The sequence below is a fragment of the Drosophila innubila genome (assembly GCF_004354385.1).
Source record: "Drosophila innubila isolate TH190305 chromosome 3R unlocalized genomic scaffold, UK_Dinn_1.0 2_E_3R, whole genome shotgun sequence".
In the NCBI taxonomy this organism is placed as follows: Eukaryota; Metazoa; Arthropoda; class Insecta; order Diptera; family Drosophilidae; genus Drosophila; species Drosophila innubila.
In genome coordinates this window covers 583,571-609,584 of record NW_022995380.1, presented here as the reverse complement: position 1 = coordinate 609,584, position 26,014 = coordinate 583,571, and the positions used below count along the sequence as shown (strand labels likewise).

Here is a 26,014-nt window from a genome sequence, read left to right as displayed (position 1 = left end):
GCAACTGCCTTTGGAGCGGAAAGCATAATTCGTGGTCTGGCTGAGAATCGCTGAGGGGGACTGAGGGGAAGGGGTAATGGTATGGATCGTGTACCATGAAGTTATGTATACTTTGGCTTCTTTTGCTCTGTCAGTTGCTTAGAGGCAGGCAGACAATGGCATCGAGTATTTCAGCCTTTGTTAAGTCATTCTCATAAGGTGTACAACTTGTGTGGCACAAGAAGCACGCTAAAAATAATAATGTCATCATACCTTTGCCATTTTACTCACTGATATTGCCCATGACTACTGGAATTGTATGAAAATAATTAGTGCTGTGAAAATATATCGAAATATCGACAACTTGATTTTCGCGGAAGCGATAGTCGAGTGTTTCAACTCGATGATTTTTTTGACGATCTATCGAGGTGATTAAATCGATGTCTATGAAAAATCGACAACTTACAGGGGATTGTTCATCCAAGTTAATTTGTAGAATTGAGTTTGGTCGTTCAATTTTTGTTGAACGACCGTAATAAACAACCTACCAAATTGCCAAAATTTGCATAACATGAAAACGATGCAAGAAAAATAAGATTTCTAATAAAAGTACGCGTGAATCTTGTAATTCCAATTGCGATTTAAAAAAAAAAAATTTTATATTAAAAAACTCGATATTTGTAGCTTGATCTACCATATTCCGATATATCGACAACTCAATACTTATTTTTAGCGATTTTCTATTTCGATATAAAACTCGATCGAAAGCTTGGACTTACATCACTAAAAATAATTATCTTTTTATTTTATGAAGGAAAATTCTTTATGGAAACTCAACCGTAAATACAAGTACTTTAAATTGAGAGGCTAACAAGTTTTGCACTTGCCTGGTTTCGTTTTAATCAAACTAGATAATTTACTGTTTTCCATTTTTAATTTAAGCAGTGTGTTTTTCAAGTAATATTAGAATTATTGAACTCTATAATAGTTTGAAACATTAAATAATATTAATCAGCTCACTTATGGGCTTTCCCAATTTTCACTTCGAATTATTATTTTTCATTTTTTTTCAGAACATTTTTAATACATGATTTAAATTGGCTTATAAGTTTTTGTTAGTTGCATAATTGCACAGTCAAGTAAAAGCACAACATATTAAAATTAAATAATATTTTTCATTATAGGTATTGAAGATTATATGTATTGAAGAAAAGTTATTATTTATTTATTTAATCAATGAACCACAAGGTGATGCTGTCAGCTTTAAGATACTAAAGACAGTTTAAGAAATTAATAAGAATCTAAGAAAATTCAAGTTTGTTTAAAATTGTACTGTGGATAGTGTGACTGGTTTTAACTGGTTTGCAATGGGCTTTAAAGTGTGGTCGGTCACTTGCACAAAACACGCAATGCACAAATAATGCACAAGCTCATATAAATTGTCTGAATGCGCCTGTGTGTGTGCGTGTGTGTGTGTGAATGCTTGTGAGTAAGTGTAGTGGCAGTAACTAAATAAATTGTTAACTAAAATAACAACAATCTAACGAAAACAAGCAAAACACAAAACGCCTCAATTTCCGGTTTAAGTGTTCTAAACTAAATAGAAATACACACACATGGCCAGACACACACACATAGAGAAAATACTCGTACATAGATTCAGTTGTGAGCAACTCTGGACAGGATGAGGCTATCCGTTAAGGCGGAAACACAGTAAAAGCATTTCGGTTTTTGTATGTCAGGCTCACAACATTCACACAGTTCACATAAACTCGGCCTTACTCTGGACAGGACTCAGCTCCTGCTGCTGGATCTGGACAAATTGCTGGCCATGCCTAGCCGCATGTTGGCCAGAGCGTTTGTTTAGAGGCAGAACTAAATTTTAGTTTTCTACACTTCACACTGAGGTGGACAGACAGACAAACACGAAGCACAGGCATATGTACTCGTAATACATACAGACATACAGACATACATACCTACACAGACAGGCTATTCAAATATGGCCAACATTCGCTTTGTTGTCGGGGCTCTGTTTGTTTGCCCTGGCCACACGGTGCGTATGCGCAATTTGCCGTTAAGGCAGCCAGCCATTCTTGCAACAAGAGCAGCCAACCGACATGTTGTTTGTCTGAGCGCAATTTATTGCATGTCGGAAAGGCCAATATTATAAGATGATGACCCCCGAAGATAAACGATGTTGCGGCTAAGCTGCCGCATGTACACAAAACACACACACACACACACACACACACTGGTACACACACAAATATAGAGTAAGGCGAGCACAACTGAAGAACCCTCAATATGGCATTATTCTGCAACTTCTTGCACAACTTTTGTATGTGTGATGTATTTATATGTATGTGTGTTTTGTGTTAAGTGTTGTGCGCGTACGTAAAAAGCGAAATTAGAACTGTAAATGGCATTAATATTGAAACTTTGTTGCCTGCTACATTCTCGACTCACGTCCCTTTGCCTGCCTCTTGCTTGTTTGCACAACTTCAACTTCAACTTTTGCGGCACGATTCCATTTCCGCTTCTCGGTAATAGTTTCAAGCGCTGGCGCTCCATCAAAGCGTAATGAGCGTTTTCTGTAGCCGCAGTGACCGAGGTTTTTGTGCCTTTTTGCATTTTATTGCATTCGAGTTTGCCAGTTGGCACTTTTTTTTGCTGTAGATTGTTTGTTTTTGTTGGGGTTAAGCCCACAGAGGAAAGGGCAAAGAGTGAAAGAGAGAAGAAACAATGCATACCACACTTAGACATCAACAGCTAAAGCTCTTATGCCTGCTGACAAGTTAAGCACCGGCCTTGGGTTGAAAAAACTGCAATAACAATTAATTATTTGATTGAAGAAACCTCAAGCAATCCCAAGGATAACGTGGTTTTGCTGTACACAAGTTGATAAAAGCATTCATTTATTATTCAATTCTCTTATTACTTAACTTTTGGTAATGAAATTAGAGATTAATATCCTTATCCTTACAATGTTCCAAATTGAATATAAATTGTCGAAGGACACACAAGCATCCTTGTTAAAATTAAGACAGCCGACGCACTTTTCAGTTATTTGATACATTTGATGAGTTTGCAAATATTCAAATACGCCTACGGAACGGAGTCTTAATGAAACGAAATGCATACAAGAACAAGTTGATTACAAGCCTTTGAGTATATAAAATGTTAAATATATAATTCATGCTAAATATTAAAGAAGGAGAAGCTTAATTTGTTAGACTCTTAAGACTGAATTACTTTGTACATCTAAACATTTGTAATTCCTTCTTGAGAAATTAAATATCTCTGAGCTATAAATTGCTGATTTAAATATAATATTTTTTCACTTCAATGATGATTTTCAAGGAATTTTTCTGTCAACTTTTAAATTAAAAAAATGCATAGAAATATATGCAACTTAAAAAAAAAGAATTTTTCTCTTTTATTCAAGCAAAGTTTCAGCTTTTTTAAATATATTGTGAAATTGAAACACAGCATGAATAATAATGTCGATTTATTTTCATCAATACAGGGTATGTGCTGTGCGTTTATGTGTGCTGGCTGAAGACAACGTCCTTGCGTGTGTTTGTCTAAGCGGAATTACTTTGCGTTGCGTAGCCCAAGGCGGAATAGCCGACGAGCATACAAACAAAGGCGGCAGAGCTAGGAGCGAGGCGAAAGGGGGCGGGGACGGGGACGGGGACGGAGGGGCGTACCTCCTTGTAATTTTGCTAGCGCTCGTCTCTCATCGCTATGCACATGTGAAAAAATTCAAATAACATGAAAAAAGATAATGACGAAATACTTCAATGTTTATTTAAAAAAAACTAACTCGCTTTCTTTCCTTGCACTCGTTTCGCTATCATTTCTTTACTTATACTGTCTCTCTATTTCTTGCTCTTATCATTTTTTTTCTCTTCAACGATATAAGATTGCGTTTGGAAAGTGCGAAGCACCGCAATAAGTATTTAAAGGAATTTTCATATAATATGCAAATAAGCACTTGCGCACATCCTCACACATACACACACATACACACACGCACACACACTTAAGAGAAAGTAAATGAGAAAGAGAGAGAGTAAGAAGATGAGGGCAACCTCATCCTTTTGACTCATTTTCATGTGATTTTCTTTCGAATTTTATGGGTTTTCGTCATAAAATGAAATGAAAATGGGCATAAATTTTGTGTTGTTGCGTTGGGTTCATCATCACTTACAATACTCAAGCGCGAGTATGAGAATGAGTGTAAGTGTATGAGTGTAAGTGTATGAGTATGAGTACGAGTACTGAGAACTGCTAAGTCGTTTGCTGTCTTTGTGAAGTGTGGTTTTAAAAATTCTATCAATTACATTTTTAACTTTATAGCTGACACATAAAAAATCACCAGCTGCTGTTGCTGCAACCGCAAATATCGAAACATCTTTTACCGAAGACTCATAAAACACGCCTTATAAACAGGGCAACAACGATGCGGCTTAATTTTAATTATTGCATTTAAGGCCTAAGCAAAACCATAGGCAGAAAATGGCTTTAATTAAATTGTCGTACGGTAGAGTCTTTATTAGCATAAAATGGCATTAACCTGGACAGACTTCAGAATCAGAACAAAGTACGCGTATCTGCAAATTTTCTTTACTTTTCTTCATAATTTTTTTTGCCTTTCAGTTTCCTTTTACTTCATTGCCAGTTACAGGGCTTGTGGTCATGTTGCTTCCTTTTCACTTTCTTTTGCTTCGTTCTTTTTATTATTACCCAAATGCCTCAGGCTATAATTTCGTTGCAAAAAATGTTCTATGTATCGTCTTCGTCCTTCTTCGGGGCAATGAAGTGCATGAGGTATGCCAAAGAAATTCCATATCCTTTGTTCTGCATGCTGGCTCTAATAAACGGATGATGTGACCACAACCACTTACAAGTTTATATATGTATATACACTCACCTCCACACTCACATACACAGACACGGACATACTAAGATACATATGTAAAACCTGCAGATACATATACAAGTGTTTGAGTCAGAGCTTTCATGTAGCATTTTGTAGCATAAAAAGCAACTTGACCAAGATGTCCAGACGACCAAATCTGTTGGCCTTATGTATGTGTGTATGTGTGGCGCTGTTGCTTTCGCTAAATCCTTGTTATGTACAAATAATCTCGCACACACGACCGCATTTAAATTGAAAAACGTACATGCCACATGCCACCAACATTTGAGTGGGCCACAAAGAAAAAAAAACTCCGTTTCGTCTGCTTAAAGTATCTTGGACATGCCTGTCAACGGCTCATCCCATGGACACCATTGAACTGGGAATTGGGAACGGTCGGCTAGATCCTGGATTAATGTATAGTAGTTGCGGTCAGTTGACTGGCATCACATGGTGCAGGGTTAATTATACGTATGCATGAGTATGCCACACCGCAATATGCGATGCCAAACACACACAAGTATTATATGTATTTATATCATACACTGAAAGAAATGATCTAAAATCAAGATAGTTTTAAAAGTACGAATTTGGTCTAAAAAATGAGTCGAGAACATCAAATTCTTAAAGTTAGAAAACGCATCTTGGTTTTAAGAACATTTTAAATAAGACCAAGTTCTGGTTATAAGAATATATGATCTTAAAATTCAAGTTAACAAATAAAAAAAATTAAGAATATTTTAATATTTATAATTTTTTGTTGTTGCCGTATTTTGATATTTATTAAATTTATTGTTTGGCTTGGTAATTTATGAATTTTACTTTACTAAGTTTCTCCTTGTAAAGAGTAAGACTCGAACCCGCGTGCTATCAACCAAATTACTACTTTTAAATGCCAAAAAAATATGTACCATTTATACCATTAATAGTATTAGTATTGGTTATTTGATTTTAAAAATTATACTATTTTAAGAACAAAATATTTAACTGAAATGTTCTTAATTTTAGAAGTTGGTCTGTCTTTCCAGTGTAAGATATCCAACTCACCCGTATTGGCCACTTCACAGGGCAGCACTATTATATCTCCAGCAATGAATTTGAATGTCTCCGAACGTGATATGAACATCGGCTCATGCTTGGCCATAAGACCCTGGGCAGACGCTGTAAGGATATAAGAATATGAAATGAGAATGAGAATGAGGAAGACTGAAGAAATTCAAATATTAAATATGAAAGTTCATGTCGGTTTAAAATATCAAATAAATTACTCTAAATATTATTACTCCACACGTCACACACTTAAGGTTTATAGCCATCAACCTAAACCATCTTTATCCTCATAATCATCTTTGTCTTCAACGTCATCATGTGTGTGCAAGTGTGTAAGTGAGTATGGCTAATTGGTTTAGGGCATTTGAGAAAATTTGTCAAATGTTGCCAAGTTCATAAAGTGCTTTTTATTATGCCCAGCTAATGAAAGCTGCCAAATTTGCTTTTGACATCTCCGACAAGATACTGAATCTGATGTTTTATGTCCAATGTCCGATTTCCGTATCCTTGTCCTTATGTTATACGCTCCCAGGCAAAGCAAGCAATTGAAGTGATTACTCAGTAATAATTTAGTGCATGTGCTGTTGATTTGCCAATCAATTTTAAATGTCAATTTGCATTATGCATGAGTGTGTTTGGCTGTGTGTACTCGTATGTGTGTGTGTGTGTGTGTGGGTATACACTTAAAATGCGTTAGCTCAAACCAAAAACAGCAAGCAAAAGTGTTAAAATGCACTTAAATATTAATACTTTTGGATCGATGTTCCCTTGCGGTGAGTAGCAAATAATTCAATTGCGCAGCTAAAGTATTTAAATTTAATTTATTTTCATGTGACTTGAATTAATCGGCAGTGCAAGCAGCAATTTGATTGAGTTTCGTTTTCAGATTTTGTAATTAGGCCATAATTATTATTAACAAATCAGCTTGAAATGGCGAACAAATGTCTGGTGCTTGCATCATCATTTGTAATGCTTTACAAAGCGGAAACGAACATTTCCGGTTACAGGCACTGGGGCTGGCCAAGTAATCGATTGCTTTTCGAATGACACTGCAAAACGAGCGGACGACTCTGGGCGCACTTCCGCACGCAAACAAAAAAAAAAAAAAGAAAAAAAAAATAGAAATGCCATCAGGGAGGTCCTCGAACAGCAGGCAACATCAGCACAACAACAAAAGTGCGTATAAATAAAATGCCAGGCTTTGCTTGCTGGCCAAGAGCAATAATAACAACAACAACAACAACAACAACAATGGGTGAGCTGTGATGGCAAACAATTTAATACGTTTAAGCGAATGTGTCAACAGGCCAAGCTGGCTTGAGCCTTGGGCCAAGACCAAATGCCAGAGGGATAGAGGGACACAGGGGCAGAGGGATAGAGGGACAGAAGAGACGATGGCATGGCAAACGACGAATGTCCAAGCACTTTTGACACCAGCACAAAACGTGGACTTGAAGCTGGAGCTGAAGTTGGAGCTGGAATTGATTCGATTACGCTGCGGGCACAATAATGAAGTGTCAAATGTTGTATTTATCTGCTGCGAAAACATTCGTGAGGAGTGAATAGTGAAAAAGGCAGGCAAGGCAAGAAAGGCAAGAAAGTAGGTAAGCAAAAGTCGCCAGGGCTCACTTGAGGTCCATGACATGACTTGCCCCTCGACCCTCAATGCCATGTTTCCGGCGTTTTATTTGATTTCGCAAGCCTGTGCTTCTGTTACACAGCCAGAGTCTTTCCCCTTGCTTTCTTCCTCCCTCCCCTTGTCATTCACCTATTTGTGTTTTGTTTTCCCTGCGTTTTTTGCCCCTGTACGACAGTAAATATAATTTCTTTTGTATCTGCTGTGCCTCAATGCGGCTGTCAGTTGTTGTCCTTGCTCGTTGCTTGTGACAATATTTTCGCAAGGATAAAGGCGCTGGCAGCACGTGCCTGTGCCGCTGAATCTGAATCAGGCTTTGCCTCCGCCTATAGTCTGTGACTAACCCACCGCCTGTCAATCGAATCCTTGATGCGGATAATAACGAAATAATGTCAGCTAAAGAAACTTATTTCTTATAGCGTCTTTGCTTTTGGCTTTTGATGTTCGGCCTTAGAAGGGTTTCCGGCCAAAACTACTTTCGACTCTTCTGCTTCTTCCCTCTGCAACACTTGACTGCTAATAACCCAAATGACTTTCTGTCACTTGGGCCCTGATACATGCCAAAAATGAAGCACAGAAACTCACTAATTGGACTTCCGTGCATATGTGGCATTTGAGTATGTATCAGGCAGATGGAGAAATTTATTATCCTGCAATGTCCTGATCAACTCACTTCTCTCATCTGTGATGTCATTCGACTGTGGAATGTCTATTGAAGTAGTTTCTTTATTATTCATCTTGAATCTTAAACAGTGCTACTCAAGGAGGGCAAGGAGAAAATATGAGAGTGCATATGTGCTTTACAATAAGTGAATCAGGGCATGGTGAAGGGCACTGGTAAAGTTATAAATGTAAGGACACTGAAGATGACGAAATAATAATAATTAATAATTTCACTATGGAACTTGACAACAACAGGAAGAGTACATTGTCTGTAATTCCACCATAAATCGGGGGCTTGGCATACTATGACAATATTTAGTGAAACCTGTATTTTTGATCATTCTAAATTAATCAACAGATCGAAATTCGAGTATTGCATAAGATAGTGGTATTACCTTTTCCGGCTGTTTGGGGAAAACAATAAAGATAAATAATATATTTTTTTTGTTTGCGAAGTTCAAGTTCAGCAGTCATAGTACAGACCTACTCGCTATGTATATATACTTTGATAAAGTCAAGATTTTGGTCTAAAAACTAAGAATTTTTTGTCTAAAAAATGCGTCGAGAACATAAAATTCTTAACTAAAAAAGTTTTAAGAAAACTTTTTGGATCGGAACACTATATCATATAGCTGCCATAGGAACGATACATCGAAAATGAAGTTTTAGTAAGAAAAAGTTTTTTGTTTGTTCAGATATCACAACCAAATTGATAGATTATGCATCTGGGCTGGTATTATACATCCTGACAAAGTTTAATTAAAATCGGTCCACTATATCATATAGCTGCAATAGAGACGCTCAATCAAATATTAACTCTTAGAATGAAAAAGTTTTTTGTATTTTAAGATATCTTAATTTAACTGATAGAATATGCATTTAAGCTGGCTTTTTACAAATTTTGACCAATTTTTTTTTAATTCGGTTCCATATATCATATCAATTTTCGTAGGAACAATTGGTCGAATATCCACTTTTATAAAAGAGTACCTCAGGGCTCAGGGTATCCTAATGTCGAGCATACTCGACTGTAGGCGAGCGGAGCAAGCAGGAGGCGGAGCCCCCTTGCTTAAAATTTTGTTCTATTTATTTCTGTATATATGCATGAGCCTCAGTACTATACGATTCGTAGTTTATTTTACATTTTTGAATCGAATTCGATTTTGTACAGTTGCTTGCTTTGTATATGTGTGTGGAAGTACTCGTATATGAAACGACTATTCAATTTTAATTTTCAAGTTGAGTGCACTGGCCTGGAGTCGGACTTGGACTGGGACTGTGGGACTGGACATTGTCGAGTTTCTTGTTTTTTTGCGGTTTGATATTCAAAGTTTTTCCATTAAAGTTATTCGCAGAGAATAAGAAAAGTTTGGCTCACACACAAAACGGAAACACACACATTTGCAAATATTCAATTTGAGTAGAAAATTATCAAACAAGTTTTTTATGTGCACCTCGGCAGTTATTCGGTTTGCCTTGCACGCTGACCTTCATGAAATTGAAATAGCACGTGGTTGCCTCCCAACAAAGTGAAAAGTGTGGGGGGAAATGGAAACATTTTTAAGCACGCAAAGTACATAAAATATGAAAAGGGTTGCAATTGTAGTTGCAGTCGCTTCGCAGCAGTTGCAAACATAGTTCACCTGCTGTGCCTGTGTGCCCTGTAAAAACGAGAACAACAACTCATTGCAATCAAGGCTACGACTAAGGCTACTCGCACCATTTTCCGAGAAACAGCTGCAAGAGAAAGAATCAGCGAAGAGGAGAGCAGCTGGCTAAAAATGGGAATGGGTTTCAGTTCAAGTTCGGCAGTGTTTTTTTTTTTTTTGCATTTTGGTATGCTGCAAAGCAAAAGAAAAATTTCATTAAACGCCGCACCGAGTTGAGAAACTAACTAAAAGCATGGAAAACTTTAATCCACGCACATTTGCAAAAGACGTTCTCAACTGACGCTGCGGCAGAAAGAGAAAAAAGGAAAAGCGCACAAAAGTATGCAATGAAAAAATGTGCAGCGCAAGTTTATCTCAGGCCACTTGGAAAACCAACACGTAATTTCTTTTGAGTGGCCACTTATCTCGCTCTCTCTCGCCCTTTATCTCTGTCTCACTCTCTGTCGTTTTCCCGAAATATATCTATCTCTGTTGTAGACCGTTCTTGACTAGTTGGCTTGGGCAATGGCTATGCCCCAGACGGCTGTATAAATCTCCCATAATTCGGGCAGTCGAAACTTGGCGAAAAAGAAGAAAACTGCATCAACTATTAAAGCAGGCACTGGAAGCGTGGCGAACGACAGGAAAATGAGCCACCAAATGCAGCGGAATCAAGGATTACCTCCTGCACATAAACACAAACACCAAACACACACACACACTCACACACACTCACACACACACACACACACACATGCACCTGTGCATGCTTTCAAACTGCTTTTCCGGCATGCCAGCAGCAAGCGAAATTGAGTGAAAGCCAAAGTTTGTTGTTGCAACTTTACGTGTGGCTTCGACTAGCACCGGCAAACGACCACCTCGCCAGCTTGCCACCTCGCCAGCTTGCCACCTTGCCACCCTGCCACCGCAATGCCCACTAACCGACAATGCCACGCCCACGCCCATTTCCGCCACATGCTAAAACAATCTTAAAAGTTAGCGGGAAAACAATGTGATTGCAAGTGAAATATTCATGAGGTGTACTTCAGACTTGCAACTTGCCGAGTCGTAGACAACGTCATTGCAACTGCAACATCAACGGCAACGGCAACGGCAAAACTAAAGGTGTTTGTGTGCTTACCCTTCGGTTAGCTGTATCAGTGGGGCAACTGAGGGAAGAGATGTGCGGATTGCAGAACAGAGCTAAGAATCGCTAATTTCAGTGCCCGAGCAGCAACAACAAAACGGCCAGCAAACGCCAAATTGATAGTAAACTGAGTTGTTCCATGGCCCAATGACTGGCTCACATGTGGGTCATAAAATCTGAAGTTATGTATGTTGAAAATTGTTGGCCAGCAGCTGTCGGAAATTTGTTTGGCAGTGTAGCTGCGGTTTTAACACCGTGTTTTCTGTTCGTTCGCTGGCTGAAAATCAATAAACGTTTTTTTTCTTTTGTTTTTGCTTTGCTTTTTGAATAAATTGCACATATTTCATGCTCATCTCTTTGGACCGTGACTAGCGTTTAACATGTTACGCATACGCACTGATGAGCAGGCAAAACAAGACTCACTCCTCAATCCCATTTCACTAACACTAACACTAACACAAACACTAACACAAACACAAATAGAAACGAAAAACGAACAAATGGGCAGACAACACACAAATGCAATGTGTCACCTTTATGGCGACAGGAAAATGAAATCACGTTGTCCCTCACGTGACAAATGTAATGAAAGATGTGAGTGTGAGTGTGTGTGTGTCTGCGTGTGTCTGCGTGTGTGTGCGTGTGTCCGTTAGAAGGTGACTCGGAGAGAAGCACGTGCCACGCCGTAGACGTCAGTGACGACAACACGTAGCGAAATGCGCATTAAATTGTGAAAAATGGAATTTCGTCCAAATCAAAATCGTATTACACAAGCCCAAATAAGTGAGACGCAATGGCGCAAAGTTTCTTTTTCGTTTTATTATTATTCTTCTTTATTTTTTTTGGATGTTGGATGTTGGGCTTGAAACGTGCAAAACAAATCAATGTTAGTGCTTCGCATATGGTACAACAATATAGAGAACGGTGTTTAACTGTCGCCAAGTGATTGACTTGGCAGTTGGGCAGTTCAACACACCCCAATTCAAATCCCAAACCGTATTCCAATCCCAATCTCTATCCTTATCCCATTCCCACTCCCACTCCCACTGCCAGTCCCAGCCCATGCATATCTCAAAGCATATTTATTGACTTGTCGTCGCCTTTGCTTTACTCCCGCCTTTTGACCCGGCTCATAAGCTGTCAGGGCATCTTTTGCCCCATCATACGAGTATACTAGCACTTGGTAGGAGGAGCAACAGCTAGCCTGGCTACGGCATTTGACTGCCTGCTCGTGCATTAGTCAAAGGTTATGCTGTCTGACTTTGGGCGCGATATGGACGCGGATGTGGACCAGAAAGCAACGTCGGCTCACGCCTTTAACATTTTTCACACTCAATTGCCTGGCAACCTTTTCACAGGATCACGCGTCACGGCACCACCCAATCGCATTTCACCCACCCACCCACCAGCCAGCCAGCTACTTAGCGTATGTGTTGCATACAACACGGCGCGGCAACAGCACTCGAAAGCCTCCCCTTTTTGTTCGTGTGTGTGTGGCAACTCTGATGGCACTGTTACAAAGCAAGCATACAGTACGATATATATACACATATATATGCGGATGTGTGTGTGTGTGTGTGTGTGTGTCAAGGACATTGGCTGAGCCTGAAGTGCTTTTAGGCAGCGAGTTTAGTTTCCTTTTTAGCAGCTGCGATGCCTTTTCGTGAGTCTTTTGTGCAGCGACTTATGTCGAAATTGTATTTTTTTGTTCTTGATTGTTGTTGCCGCTTTCGGTGACATTTTTATTCACTCGATTCGTGTGTGTGTGCCTGCATATCAGATTAGCGCATATATCATACATAATGGTTACCAAATGACGGCAATGATTTCAATTTCGCGATAAAAGTACAACCTACCCTTGGCCTTGGATAACGAATGCTTTAAGTCTATAATTTTGCGTCTTTTATTGTGCCCAAAATTGAGCCATAAAACGTAGAATGAGTATAAGCTATCTTTGCTTTGTTTGTTTTTTTTGTTGTTTCTCATTTTTGCGTTGTGAGTGCTGCATTATTAAGAGTTCGTTCTTGGTACGTGCTACGGTGCGTATGAGTAATCTACACACGTTTTGCATATATTTGTTACACTGATACAACGATTCCTGCAAGTCAGCAGAAGTCAAAAGAGAAATACCAAAAGCAACAGCAACAGCAACAGTAATAGCAACAATGCGACGAACTCATGGCCAGTGATTGACAATAATTGAGTGTCGCCAGCATGCGACATCAATCATGATGTCAGAATGGACAGCAGCATGTAAATTGCATGCGATAAAAAGCAAAATTGAATTCGACTAACAAAATGATGAAAATCTCACTGATTACTTATGCAGTAGCAGCAGAGGCAACAGAGGCAGCAGAGGCAACAGAAGCAGCCAACCGAAAAAGAATTCCAGCAAATTCTACGAATGTTTGCTTCCCATTTGAATATGCTATGATATTTCTACAAGAATATATTCCCCTTTTCTTCTCTCTCTCTCTTTATCACTATTTCTCTTTGCTGTGATTAAATATTTGTGCGTATCAAATGACATTTTTGAGGAAGCGTCAAATGTAATCTACACAATTTGCGCCTCGACTGAAAGAGAGTGCATGAGAAATAAGGTTAAAAATAAAACTACCAACTAATTTGCCAAGTCAAGAGAATTTTTGCAAAACTTTATTTCTTTCTCTCCTCTCTCCATCTCTCACACATACCCTATGTGTCTCACAATCTGTGCAGGTCGAGGGAATTGCAAAATGTTGTTGAAAAAAAATCTAAAAAATAGTTGAAAGCCACTGCATAAATGCCGGACTTGTGGCACACAATTTTCTGGCTCTCGTTGTGAGCGGTAAATGCGTGTATGCAAATTTCTTTACACTTTCCAGGTAAAAAACATAGCTCGCAGTTTTTACATGCAATCACACAAAAAACATGGAGAAAAAAAGAGAATTTCATCATGCCGATGACTTAATATCCTTTCAGACACCTGCATCATACTTGCGACTGATCGTTTCTATGTCAGCTATATGATATAGTAAGCCGATGCCATTGTTATACTCGTTACTTAAAAAATAAGTTAAAGGGTATGTTGTGTTGGTTGGAATGTATGTAACAGGGAGAAGGAGGAAAGTATATATATTCTTGATCAGCATCAACAACCGAGTCGATACAGCCATAAGTGTCTTTCCGTCTCTCCGTCCTTGGGAGCACCTAAATCTCAGAGACCATAAGATATAGAGCAACCAAATTTGGCAAACAGATTTCTATAAACGCTGGTAAAGTCTGTTTTAAATTCTTGACACACCCTCGCTAATCGCGAAAGCCCACTACACCCACAGTTTTAAAGGTAACACGTTTTTTTTGGTAATTAACGTTACCTATTTATATTATTTACTATTTCACTTAACAGCAGCAAAATCGAACAAGTAGAACGGCAGTAATAGCTAACCAAAGTTATTAATTAACATTCCGAGTGACTGACGATAGGTGCAAGTCCTCCATTTAATCTATCGAAGCTGGCGTTCCCCAGGGCAGTGATTTAGGCCCCAATTTTTACTCAATTTATTCTGCGGATATGCCAACCCACACGGCAATTAGTAGACGAAAGTGATACTCTAATCGCAACTTACGCCGACGACACTGCGGTGCTCACAAAAAACAGTTGTATACTTCTTGCCAAGTCACTCAATGGAAATGCTCTAGCTCATTCATCGGTACACAAATACTTAGGTGTCATCTTGGACAGAAGTTTAACCTTTGAAAACAAGTCACGTCGCTACGGCACTCATTTACAGACAAAGTACAAAGGATGTCCTGGTTACTCTCTGCCATAAACAAATTGTCGCTAGAGAACAAGTTCAGAATTTACAAGGGCATTTTAGCTCCCAACCTATTCTATGCCATACAGGTGTATGGTATTACTGCCAAGACTCAACTGAATAAGATCCGTGTGCTACAAGCAAAGACACTGAGGATGATCTCTGGCTCCACATGGTACATAAGGACACGCAATATCGAGCGCGACCTTAAGGTGCCCAAAATAGGAGACAGAATCCAAGCGATTGCCCAAAAGTACACGGAGAGGCTAGGAGCTCATCCAAACAGTCTAGCTAGACGCCGAAATACTGTAGAAGAGTAAGGAGGCGACTCAAACGCCACCACCCTCAAGACCTCCTAAACCGGGTCTTGACATGAAGATCTCCGACCAAAATATAGAGGATCTCTCCAGTATCACCCCGTAAACCTCTCTCTTATAAGTTATCTTTTATTCATTGTTATGTTTTATCATAATTAATTATGTTTTTATTTTTAGTTTAATTTCTGATTAGTTTAAATTGCCTTGAAAGGTACCAGGACACTCATCCATTGTAAAAATTTCATTATATTTAAAAAAAAAAAAAAAAAAATATATATATATACATATATATAATAATTAATTAAATGCAAACACCCAAAAGTATGCAGTAGCTTTTACATGATTGTAATTTATATAAAGAACGTTTATATATATATTGATATAAGTAACGGGCTTTCTATGGTCGGGATCTCGTCTATAGCCTCTACGACTTGTTTTTCATATATTATAATTGTGTATTACAAGGAGACGTATCTGTAGACAGTTTGATCAAGAGATTTCAAAAACTAAGAGACTAGTTTGCACAAAAACAGATGGACAGGCGGACAGATATCGGTGCAGTTCGACAATCTGATGAACAATATAAGTGGGTATTTTATTGCCACTCGCTTAGTGTATTACACATTTCGTGGCAGAATTAAAGTACCCTCTCCTAGGGTATGCAAAGAAGAAGAATAACATAAGACTGGCTAGAACTGTTCGGTGTTGGAAAAGACTTTGGTGTCACAGTTTTCAAACGAGATGTCTGCAATGCTCAAAGCATGTTTGGCTGAGGACAAATGACAGATACATATGCAGTGGGTGGTAAAACGGGGGGAAGGGGTGGAAGGAATGGAAGGGTGCTGGGTGTTGTGGCATGTTAATTAGGCAACTTGTGTGCAGATGAATACCTTTGGGCTGCTGCAATATAGTATGCAACACGGCATACGAAACTATGTAGATGCGCACCACACATTTACCAGTACTTCGAGGCCGGTTTACCCGTCAAGGGAATGAGAGAAAATACTGGAACTCGTTGTTGTAAATACGAGAATGCGTAGAGTGCATAACGTGTGAAAAAGCAGCGAAAAAGCAGCGAAAAAGCGGCACAAAGGGATACAAATCGGATTACGGAAGCGGAATTGCGGGCAAAATGTGTTACGTGTTTTATGTGCTGACAGTTTTGCATACAAACAAACTTTATGGCGTTCGTGTTTTGTTGTTGCCACAAATAACGCAAACGACACACGCAAAGGACAACGAGGCAAAAGAGATATCGATATTAATAGTAATGCCTGTCTGCAAGTCACTATCAATTAGAATCACTATCAATGGGAACGTTCTTTGTTCGTTTCATTTCAATAAATCGATCGATATTCAAACAGGTGAACATTTTTAAAGGTACTTCGACTTAGCTTAATTTGGCCAGTGTGGCTTGTAACTAGCCACAAAACATACATAACTACAAGACTCTAAGCTGAAATTAAAGTTGTAAGAGGACACATCCAAATTTCCTCACTTGAGAGTGGGTGGGAAAAGAGGCAGCAAAACTAGAGGTATAAGCAACAAACGCAATAACGTTTCAAATGCAAAAAAGGTGTAAAAGAGAGAGACAGTGACTGGGAGAAAGAGAGAGAGAGAAACTACACATGTGCTGGGATGCGAAACTGTGATGAAATGATATGCAAAGTGAGATAAACAAACAAACAGCCTTGGTGTTAAATTTTAAGTGTTACAAGGACAACAAATACAAAGCATACGCAACAACACACACACACTCACACCCACTCACCGAAAATGGGGTAAGTCTGTGACTGCGACAGAGATAGGGATAAGGGATAGAGATGGAGATGGAGACAGAGACGGAAACCGCAAAGCCCTGCGGCTGTCGCTTGTCTCTGTGTGCTACTATCAGTGTCTGCAATTTGTATCTATGTGTGAGTGTCTATGTGTAAGTGTTTGAATGTGTGCAGATTGTAATTGTTTACTATTAAGTTAACGGCAACCGCAGCAGCGGCAACAATCGGTGGCAACACTGGCACAGCTGCTAATGTTGATGAGGTCGCTTTAAATTGTAGCATAGACCTTGCGTTGGTTACCTTTGACACTAATGCCCTTATCCTTGCACACACACACACACACGCACGCAGGCAGGCAGACATACTTGTGGAAATATCTCATTATTGTTGCCATGCCAAGTCGCATACCAAGTTTGGTAAGTTGCGTAAGTTTATTGGCAATTTAATTGATTTCATGTACTTACTTTATTCGATAGCAAAAGAGAGATAAAGGTAGAGACAGAGAGCGCAATTAAAGTAATTAAATGTTTGGCTTTTGTTGCATAATTAAATAGATGTCTTCAGGCTGACTGAGTGCGCTTTAAAGCGACATCTGTATTATTACAATACGCATACGCCGCGTGTGTCGCTCATTTAAATTCCAGCAATGGTCGAGCAGTGAGTGGGGGGGAATTGTTGGGTGGTGAAACACAATAAACAAAAAGCTGCAACAGCCGTTGTTTACATATTTAATTTGGAACGACACGACACACCTTGCCCAAGGCACAATCCGTGCCCAAAAAAAAATATAAAAAAACAAGAAAAAGGGTCAATATTGTGATGGCCGCCTTGGCACTGATTTCTTTCTATTAAATTTTTAGCTTACGACATGCCTATGCGTGATGTAGCCCACACTTAAGGGCTGAAAAGAAAGAGAACAAGAACTGATAAAAATGTCAACACACAATTGATTCTCGCACTTTACTTGGACCTGAACTTGGGGAACTTGGGGCTTAGGCATAGTCATGGGCATGGCCCGATTTCAGCAAGTTGGCATCACGTTTGTTGTTTGATTTTATTGAGCCACATTTTTGTTTGTTTCATCCTTCGGCCGGGTTGTGTTTTTATATTGCTCTACCCTGATGTTGGCGATGTCCTGTTTTGGGCGACGCGTCGTTGTTATTTAGACGACCCGGGCAGCAATTGTTTACAGCTTTTGGGCTTGATAGGAATTGGCTACATGCTTTGCATGAAATCACGTCGTCATCAGGCTGACATTACGAGTATTTCCATGGGATTAAAGCATCGAATTGGCACTTTCAATTTATCGCTCAAGTTGCAAAGTGTGATTTTTATTGATGCTCAACTTTGTTTTTAAGACCTGCCACTGCCACTGCCACTGCCACTGCCACAGAGACTTTGACTCTTAGGCTTTAGCTACTTACTAATACTTTTTATCAACTGTGTTAACTGTTCACTGTTCACTGTTAACTTTGTTGCTCTGCTCAGAAAATGTATGCAAATATTATGAGATGAGATGAGAGAGCAGCTGCGTCTGCAGTTTTCATTATCTCGAACCCAACTCAGTCCGGGCTTTGGATTAAAACTTTATTTGCATAAGCTTTGAAAATAATATCAAATATTTTGCATTTAATTATCATGTTTATGTAGAGAGCAGAGCGAAGCGTTTTCTAACTTTCCACGCCCACAACAACATCAACAACAACAGCAACAACAACAGCAACAACAACAAGAAGAACAACATTACTCAGCCAAGTGGCCAAGGCAGTCAAAAAAGAACAATAACAACAATTGAATGGAATTTCACAGCAAATAAAAGTTTATCCAGTAACTTGTGTGTATGCAGGTGCAACCGGGCTGCATCTGAGCTTGCCACCTGCCCAACTGGCAGTATCTGGTGGGCATGGCAGCCGCCCACATGCCGCCAAACTTAATTGCAACGTAATACGTGCGTAAGTTTGTATATTTTTAGCGTCAATTAAGTTTCAACTCTCAGATACTAGCCAAGTTGTTGTTGTTATTGTTGCTCGAATCTTTCTCGTTGTCGCCGTTGCCGTTGCCGTTGCTGTTGTTGTAGTTGTTGTTGTAGTTGTAGTCGTAGTTGTTGCCGTTGCCGTTGCCGTCTGTCGTTGTCGCAAGTTTTAAAGCAGATTCTCATTACGCGATTGTAAAAGTTTTAATGCTGTTCTTTTGTAAGTTGCCCACCCGCTTCAGGACTTGCCCCGCTTGCCCCTCTGCATCACCCCTGCCCCGTCAGCTCATTGTTTTTCTGCTGCTGCTGTTGCTGCTGCTGCCAGTTGCCAGTTGCCTGTTGCCAGTTGCTGTTATTGTTGCCTGATTTATGTGATAATTTCAGCTCGACTTCGACTCATATGCGTACTGGGTTCCGGATGCGTGCAGGATATGAGCCACTTTTACAGCCATACTTCGTAGTTGTTGCTGCCATTGTTATTGTTGTTGCTGCTGCTGATGTTGTTTATTTTGCGTGCGTCTTTTGGCGCTGCAACTTATTTTTATGTTTGCGCTACATGGCAGGAAGTAATCATCTTGATGGCTGTTAAAATTTATAGCGTATTTTGTCTCATGCCCCACCTACAAAGCACCCACGTTGTCCGCTCTCTCTCTCTCTCTCTCTCTCTCTCTCTCTCTCTGTCTCTCTCTCTCTCCCTCTCTCTGTCATCATTTGTCTCTTTCTTTGTAATGAACTACACGATTTTGACATTAAAGCAGACGGCGCCTAGCAAAAACCTTAAGAACAATTGCTAAGCAAATTCACAGCCTCCGGTTGGCGACAAAACCAAATCGCATGTGGGCGTTGCCTTTGGCGAGGGCGTGACTTTCTAGCTAAATCTCAGGCAGGTGTGAGATGTGGTGTGTGTGTGCGAGCGTGTGTGTGTGTGTGCCACAGACAGCTTAACACAGCCTTAATGCTGTTTAACTCAACTGTCGCTAACGCTTTTAACCTGAGGTTAAATTTTCAATTTGCTTTTACGCTCCACCCGTATGCCGGCTCAGACAAAACCCCAAACCAAATACCAACCAAACCATGCCAGACCATACCAAACTGTATAAAACCCAGGCAGCCAGACGACAACAACGCTTTTATCTATTCCCATGTGTTGGTGGATTGTGCGCTTACATATATGTATGCATATACATATGTATGTATTATGCCAAATGCCTAGAGCATTATGTGTGCCACAGCAAATTACTCGCAAGTTCTTGTCATACTCTAGCCTAAAGTTTTATTATTCTCTTAGAAACTTTGGTGATGAGTTAATTGTTAGACACGAATTTTCAATATATGTAAATCAATATTGTGCTTATTTTGTTTGAATTTATATTATTGAAAATAAATCAATATCTTAAGTTGGATAATTAAGATCAGAATATATTTTTTAACAAATAAATAATGTAGAGTTCATCATTAAGACAACATTTATGATTTAAATTAAGCATTGAGTAATAGGCTATTTCCACGACCACTCACATTTGCCACATTTGTTCCCATTTGAATGTGGCTCATTTTTGGCTTTCCACGACCAAATGTGAAACTGTTAAGACATTTGATATTACCCAAAGCAAATCAGCTGTTACGTTTCTATGCACAAATTATAAAGAGCTGACAATAACAACATTTTAATATTTATTTTGAAATTATCATTGGCGCAAATTTAATGCCTATTGTTTTTATTGAAGAAAACAGCTGGTTAGATGATAATTGCTTTTTTTCACGAGTTTATCGATAAACATTGCGTGTTCGATAAAAAAAATACTGATATTCGCCGGGGCGAATGTCAAAAAATCTTAACATTCATTATGAATGAGCCAAAATGATCATTCGGATTTTGTACTGAAATGAAATCAAAATTCGGGCTGAATGATGAAAATGGCGTGGAATGTGCAAAATGTGATGTCGTGGAAATAGGCTATAAGAGTGCAACCCTTGACATAAGCTTTATCATCAGAGAATTTAACTTAAATATTGCCCGCGACTAGAAACTAAGAAACAAACTTGATAGATCCCTGAATTTTCATCACCATTAATAAAAAATTATTTAAAAGGAAAGACTAAACGCTTCATTAAAATATTGAGTATTGACAGAGACGGAAATATTTGTATTCACCAAATTTTAAAAAAGAAGACACCTAAGTTTCGTCTATACATCTATCTATATTTAATAATTGTCGAGGGTACTGCAGACTTGGTTGAGTACACTTAATTTAATCCTTAGCATTTGTTTGATTTTGTGTTTTGGTTAATTACTTTGCATATTCAATTGTGCATAATTGTTTGTTTTTCAATTAATAATTGACTGAATTGAAATGCTAATAAGGATATGTTGCCTTCGGTGTGCTCTGAGCAGCTGTAAAGCTTTCACATGGATGCTTTAGATTGGAAACCCAAGACCAAAAATATTCGTCTGAAGGCACGTAGCCTGTTGGAGCTGTGCACTTGACTTTGGACTGCAAAAATGTAAAATTAAATTAATTCTATTGAATTTTATTGGGCTTTGCCTAAGCGTCAGCAATGGCCTCGAATACAGGGACACACACCAGCACACTTAAAGCGTTTGGCCTGGACTCAAAACTCAAAACTCGACAAAGTGCTGCAAGTAAAGTTGTGAATTTCCCCTCATCCCAATGTGCTACAGTGTGTGCGTCCCTATAATTCAATTTGTTGCTGAAAGTTGTGAAAAGTTTCATATTTCAAAAATTCACCAAGGATGCCAATTAATATAATCTGACTCAAACCGTACGTTTAATATTGAATACAAATTTCATTTCATAAAACGTAATGCTTCAACCATTTAAAAAACAGCGATAAAAAAAGAGTGTTGACCACACTGGGTAAAAACTATGGCTATTTTAGCTTCTTTTTACAAATACTTTACCATCCCTTACCGCTTAATGACATAACGAACGATTTAGTGAGTGTTTGTATGTGTGTGTGCTTCTGTTTTTTGGGAGAAATTGACCGTTTTAGCATAGCTAATGAAAATTCATTAGCCAATTTGCTGAAAACAGTTTCACATTTCATTTAATTAAAGCTGATAAATATTGCTTAAGCCATTAAGCTGCTTGGCGATTTTTGTGTCTTTGTGTCGCTTTTTACGTCAGTCAGAAACATAAGGATGAAAATGCTGGAAGGCAGTGCTGTGCGAGCGAAACAGCTTCCTTTAATGCTGTAAATGACACGAAGTCACGTGTTAGAATTTGCGACTTTGGCGCTTGTTAACGGTTGCCTGTGCTAAGTAATGCCTAAAACGTATTCGGTGTATGAGGCAAAGTGACATTTAAGACTTGCCAACAAAACATTTCATAACGGCGTCCATTTCTTCTACTTGCCCCTCTCGCCGCTCTCTCGCCTTGCTCTCTTTCCTTTCTGTCACTTGCCCAGTCGCCACATAGAAGTATGTGCAACAGCGGCCAATACAAAAGTCACTAAATCTCAAAAAGGAAAACCAATTACGGCCATTACCACATGTGGCAATTACATACAAGGAAAGCCCCTCTCGCCCCTGGCCCCTGACCTCTATCCTTTCATCCAGCTGCCAACTCTGTGCACGCGTCGGAACAGCAAAGTCTCATTAGTTGGCCGCAAAACGAATGACGAATGACGAAGGACGAAGGACGCGCCACTTACAAAGCCACAGAAGCCAAGCCCAGGCTCAAATCCAAACAAGAGGCAAGACGGGAAAGCAGAGCAGAACTCCCACTCATATATGGATATGGATATGGATGGCTGGCAATGGTAATGACGCTTAGTATTATGGCAAAGATGATGGCCAACTCAGTTGCTCATGTTCCTTCTGTCGCTGCTTTAATGGACGTCAGGTGAGCTCAGCTCCAGTTGTGGCTAATGGAGCTGTCTCCCCCTTCCACCCCCTTCCACCCCATTCCACCCCATCTGCTCTTTGTTTTCTTCTGATGTGCGTAATCAATTTGAGGCTTTGCTATATTTTTAAGTGCACTTCACGTATTTTCATTTATAGTATTGCTGCAATATGCAAAGCAAATATGAAAAACCATCTACATATATGATATTTTTATAGAGCTGCCCGTTTTATGCGTGGCCAAATCATTTCGCTTCAATTTGCCGAGCGTACTCGTATAAAAAAAATAATTTATAAAAAATATGCATATTTTACAATAACAGCTGGCACAATTGTATACCCATCACACGTCAAACTAATCGAATAGGGTATTTGTAGTTGATCAGCTAGTTTAGTTTTCGGTTTTAGTCTTTATTACACAACTTTATTGCAATTTTCCTTTAAATTTTAAGGATTCCTAAGCAATCCGTTTCAAAATAACCTAAAATAAAACAATAGATATTAAAAATAAATAACAGTTTGAAGCTTTTATTTTATTCTATTTTTTTTTTTGTTACGTTTTTGTTTAAACAGAACGAGTTATTAACAAATTTTTACCATGTCAGTTTTCAAACTGTATTTCTAGTTCTTTTAAAAGCGAATTTATTATTTAAATAATATTTTTAATGATCCGTTTAAGCATAGTCAGCTTTGGCTTAGACCATGTTAAGCTCATTCTTTTAAATTGTTTGGCTGGGAGTAATTTTAAAAAAATAAACTTTAAGCTGTTATATTTTTATATGATTCAAGGGGTAACTGTTGCTCGCATATATTTTGTTCTGTTGCTTTTTGTCAAAAATTCATTTAGCGAATTGTTTGCTTGCAGCCGTAAATTTACGCTAGTAAAAAATTTAGTTGCACAAGGACATTGAACGCGCGTCATGTGTGCGTGTTTACTATACAGGAACAACATGAAAAATCAACATGCGCGACATACAAATTTCATGATATTTCATAGTTTATGCACAGCACAGATGATCTATGTTATTCGTATACATACGTGTATAGTGTATATGTGCATATATATGTGTATATTTATACTTGTATAGTATATATGTATATGGATTTGTGCTGTACTCGGATTTCAGCACATGCAAAAAGCTATTAACAATAGCGTGGCATGGCATGGTTGGAATCCGCCTCGACATTGTCTCATTAGCATATTGCGTGGCGGACGCCTATTTGGGAATATCGATAAAGTTCGTTAAAAAGATTGAAATGTGCGATTTGAGGCGATTTACTCGATGTGGAGTCGAGGGAATGTCAGTGCCAGGGGCAGGGGTAGATGCTTTGCGAACAAGGGTTGTTCTTCCGACTGCAAAGTGAGACAGAGCGAGAGAGAGAGATAGAGAGAGAGAGAGAGAGAGTGGAAAGGATAGGGACGCTGTTTTGACACTTGTCACCATTAAGCTAAGCAGCGCCAACAAGCGAATATAGCGGAAGGGGGTGACTTTACGAGTGTGTATGTCTCTGTGTGTGTGTGTGACAATTTTCTGCTGTGAACTGCACCCCTCTTCCAGGAGCTTTAAACTCTGCCAAGCGGTTTGACATCGTTCGTTGTTGCTGGCTGTGATGCTTTTTAAGTCAGTTTAAGATTTTTGCAGCCAAGTGACAGCCACTGACAACGAACACGGGATCTGTGTATTGGGGGCACATGTCCCCTTACCCCTTACCCCTTACCCCCTCCACCCACCGCCCCTCTCACATGCCACGACTCTGCTTCTCGCGCTCTCCTCTTCCCTCGCTTCTCTCAGTCATTTTGGTAGCTCGACGCGGATTACGTTTTTATCCTTGCGTCTCCCTGAAACACTTTCACAGCCAATTTTATTATACGCGCGAGTTTCGTTCCCTTTTGTGATGTTGTTGCTCTCACTTTCTGTTGTTGTTGTTGTGTTGTGCATTTTTATGCCGCATATAAATAAATCTGTTAGTTGTGCATGTTTACGACTTTTTAAGCCTGGGTCTAAGCGGGCTGGAATGGGCTACCAAAGGGATGGATGGGAGCGGGGGGAGGGGGGTATTCTGTCAACGTGTGCATAAACGTCAATTTTATGCATACTTCGCTGTGTAAATAGCGTAAAATCTTGTTGCAAAGCGTTTCAAAATGTATATTAAAGTGGAGCAACTGCTTTCGATTTATGCTAATCCTGCAATTTAAAGTTGACAGAATGCGAATATCCTACGGTGAGAGAGACCATTGATAAGATCTAGCTAGTGCTGCTGTAACATAATTGACTGTCCGGATCCAAGTGTCGGTAGCGTCAATTGGTCAGCAATTCAAAGTTAAGCACCGGTCAACTATACAACTATACAACAGCAGACGGATGGAAGGAACAACCTGAAAGTGAAACTAAAACGGGGATAAAGGTGATGGTGCGGGGGTGCGGGGTGGCAACTGACTGGATGTGTATTTTATGCCCTGCACTTGAGTGCGTAATTTTATGAGGCGCTTTTCGCTTTTATTAGCAGCGCCGACAATAAACTGTTTATGTTTATTATTTGCTGATGACCTACGTGCAAAAGGGCGCTTTCTCAAAAAAAAAAATATATATATATATGTATATATACTCAACAGCCCAAGAAGTGCCTAAATAGTGCCCGAGCACAGAATGAATCACTTACGGTCATTTGGCAGCTACACAACAACATCAACAACAACTACAAAACAAACTGAACAACTTTAGCACAGCATTCGGAAATATTTGGCATCGCTTTGAGTAGTAAAACAGGAAAGAGCGCCCGTGGGTAGACTACGTAAATTACAAATTAGCAATCACACTAAAACTGCAGGAGACTATAGAGAGGGGGGAGGCAATAAATTGGCTCAACCATAGGCAGCCAAAAACGAAAACTTTTCATATTCAAAGCGTCAACTCATTAAACTGCTGTCTGAAACTATGCAGACCCAACTGGAATCAAATGAAGCACGAGAAACAAATCAAAGTCGCACATACACACATAGACACAGCATCCCAGTCACACACACACACACACAGACACATTCGCATACGCAGAGTAAGGTGTAATCGCTGTCGGAAACGGATGCGTGTGCGTTGAGCAATTTGAAAACGGAAATCAAAAATTGACCTTAAGCTCCAATGCTGAATGAGCAGAGCGGAAAGGGAAAGACTGGGAAGAACTGTGGTGAAGAGAGGTGTAGAGAGGTGTAGAAAGGTGGCCGGAGAAAGCAGTTAG

At 39.3% G+C, this 26,014-nt stretch overlaps 1 protein-coding gene across 1 annotated transcript in view; it reads right to left on the bottom strand.

The window, feature by feature from the left end:
• Positions 1-26,014, bottom strand: part of LOC117792010 (lachesin) — a 74,889-nt gene that overhangs the window by 31,854 nt on the left and 17,021 nt on the right. The window contains exon 2 of the mRNA XM_034631957.1: positions 5,954-6,067. Within this exon, the coding sequence (XP_034487848.1) occupies positions 5,954-6,067 (114 nt within the window). The remainder of the gene's footprint in view (positions 1-5,953; positions 6,068-26,014) is intronic.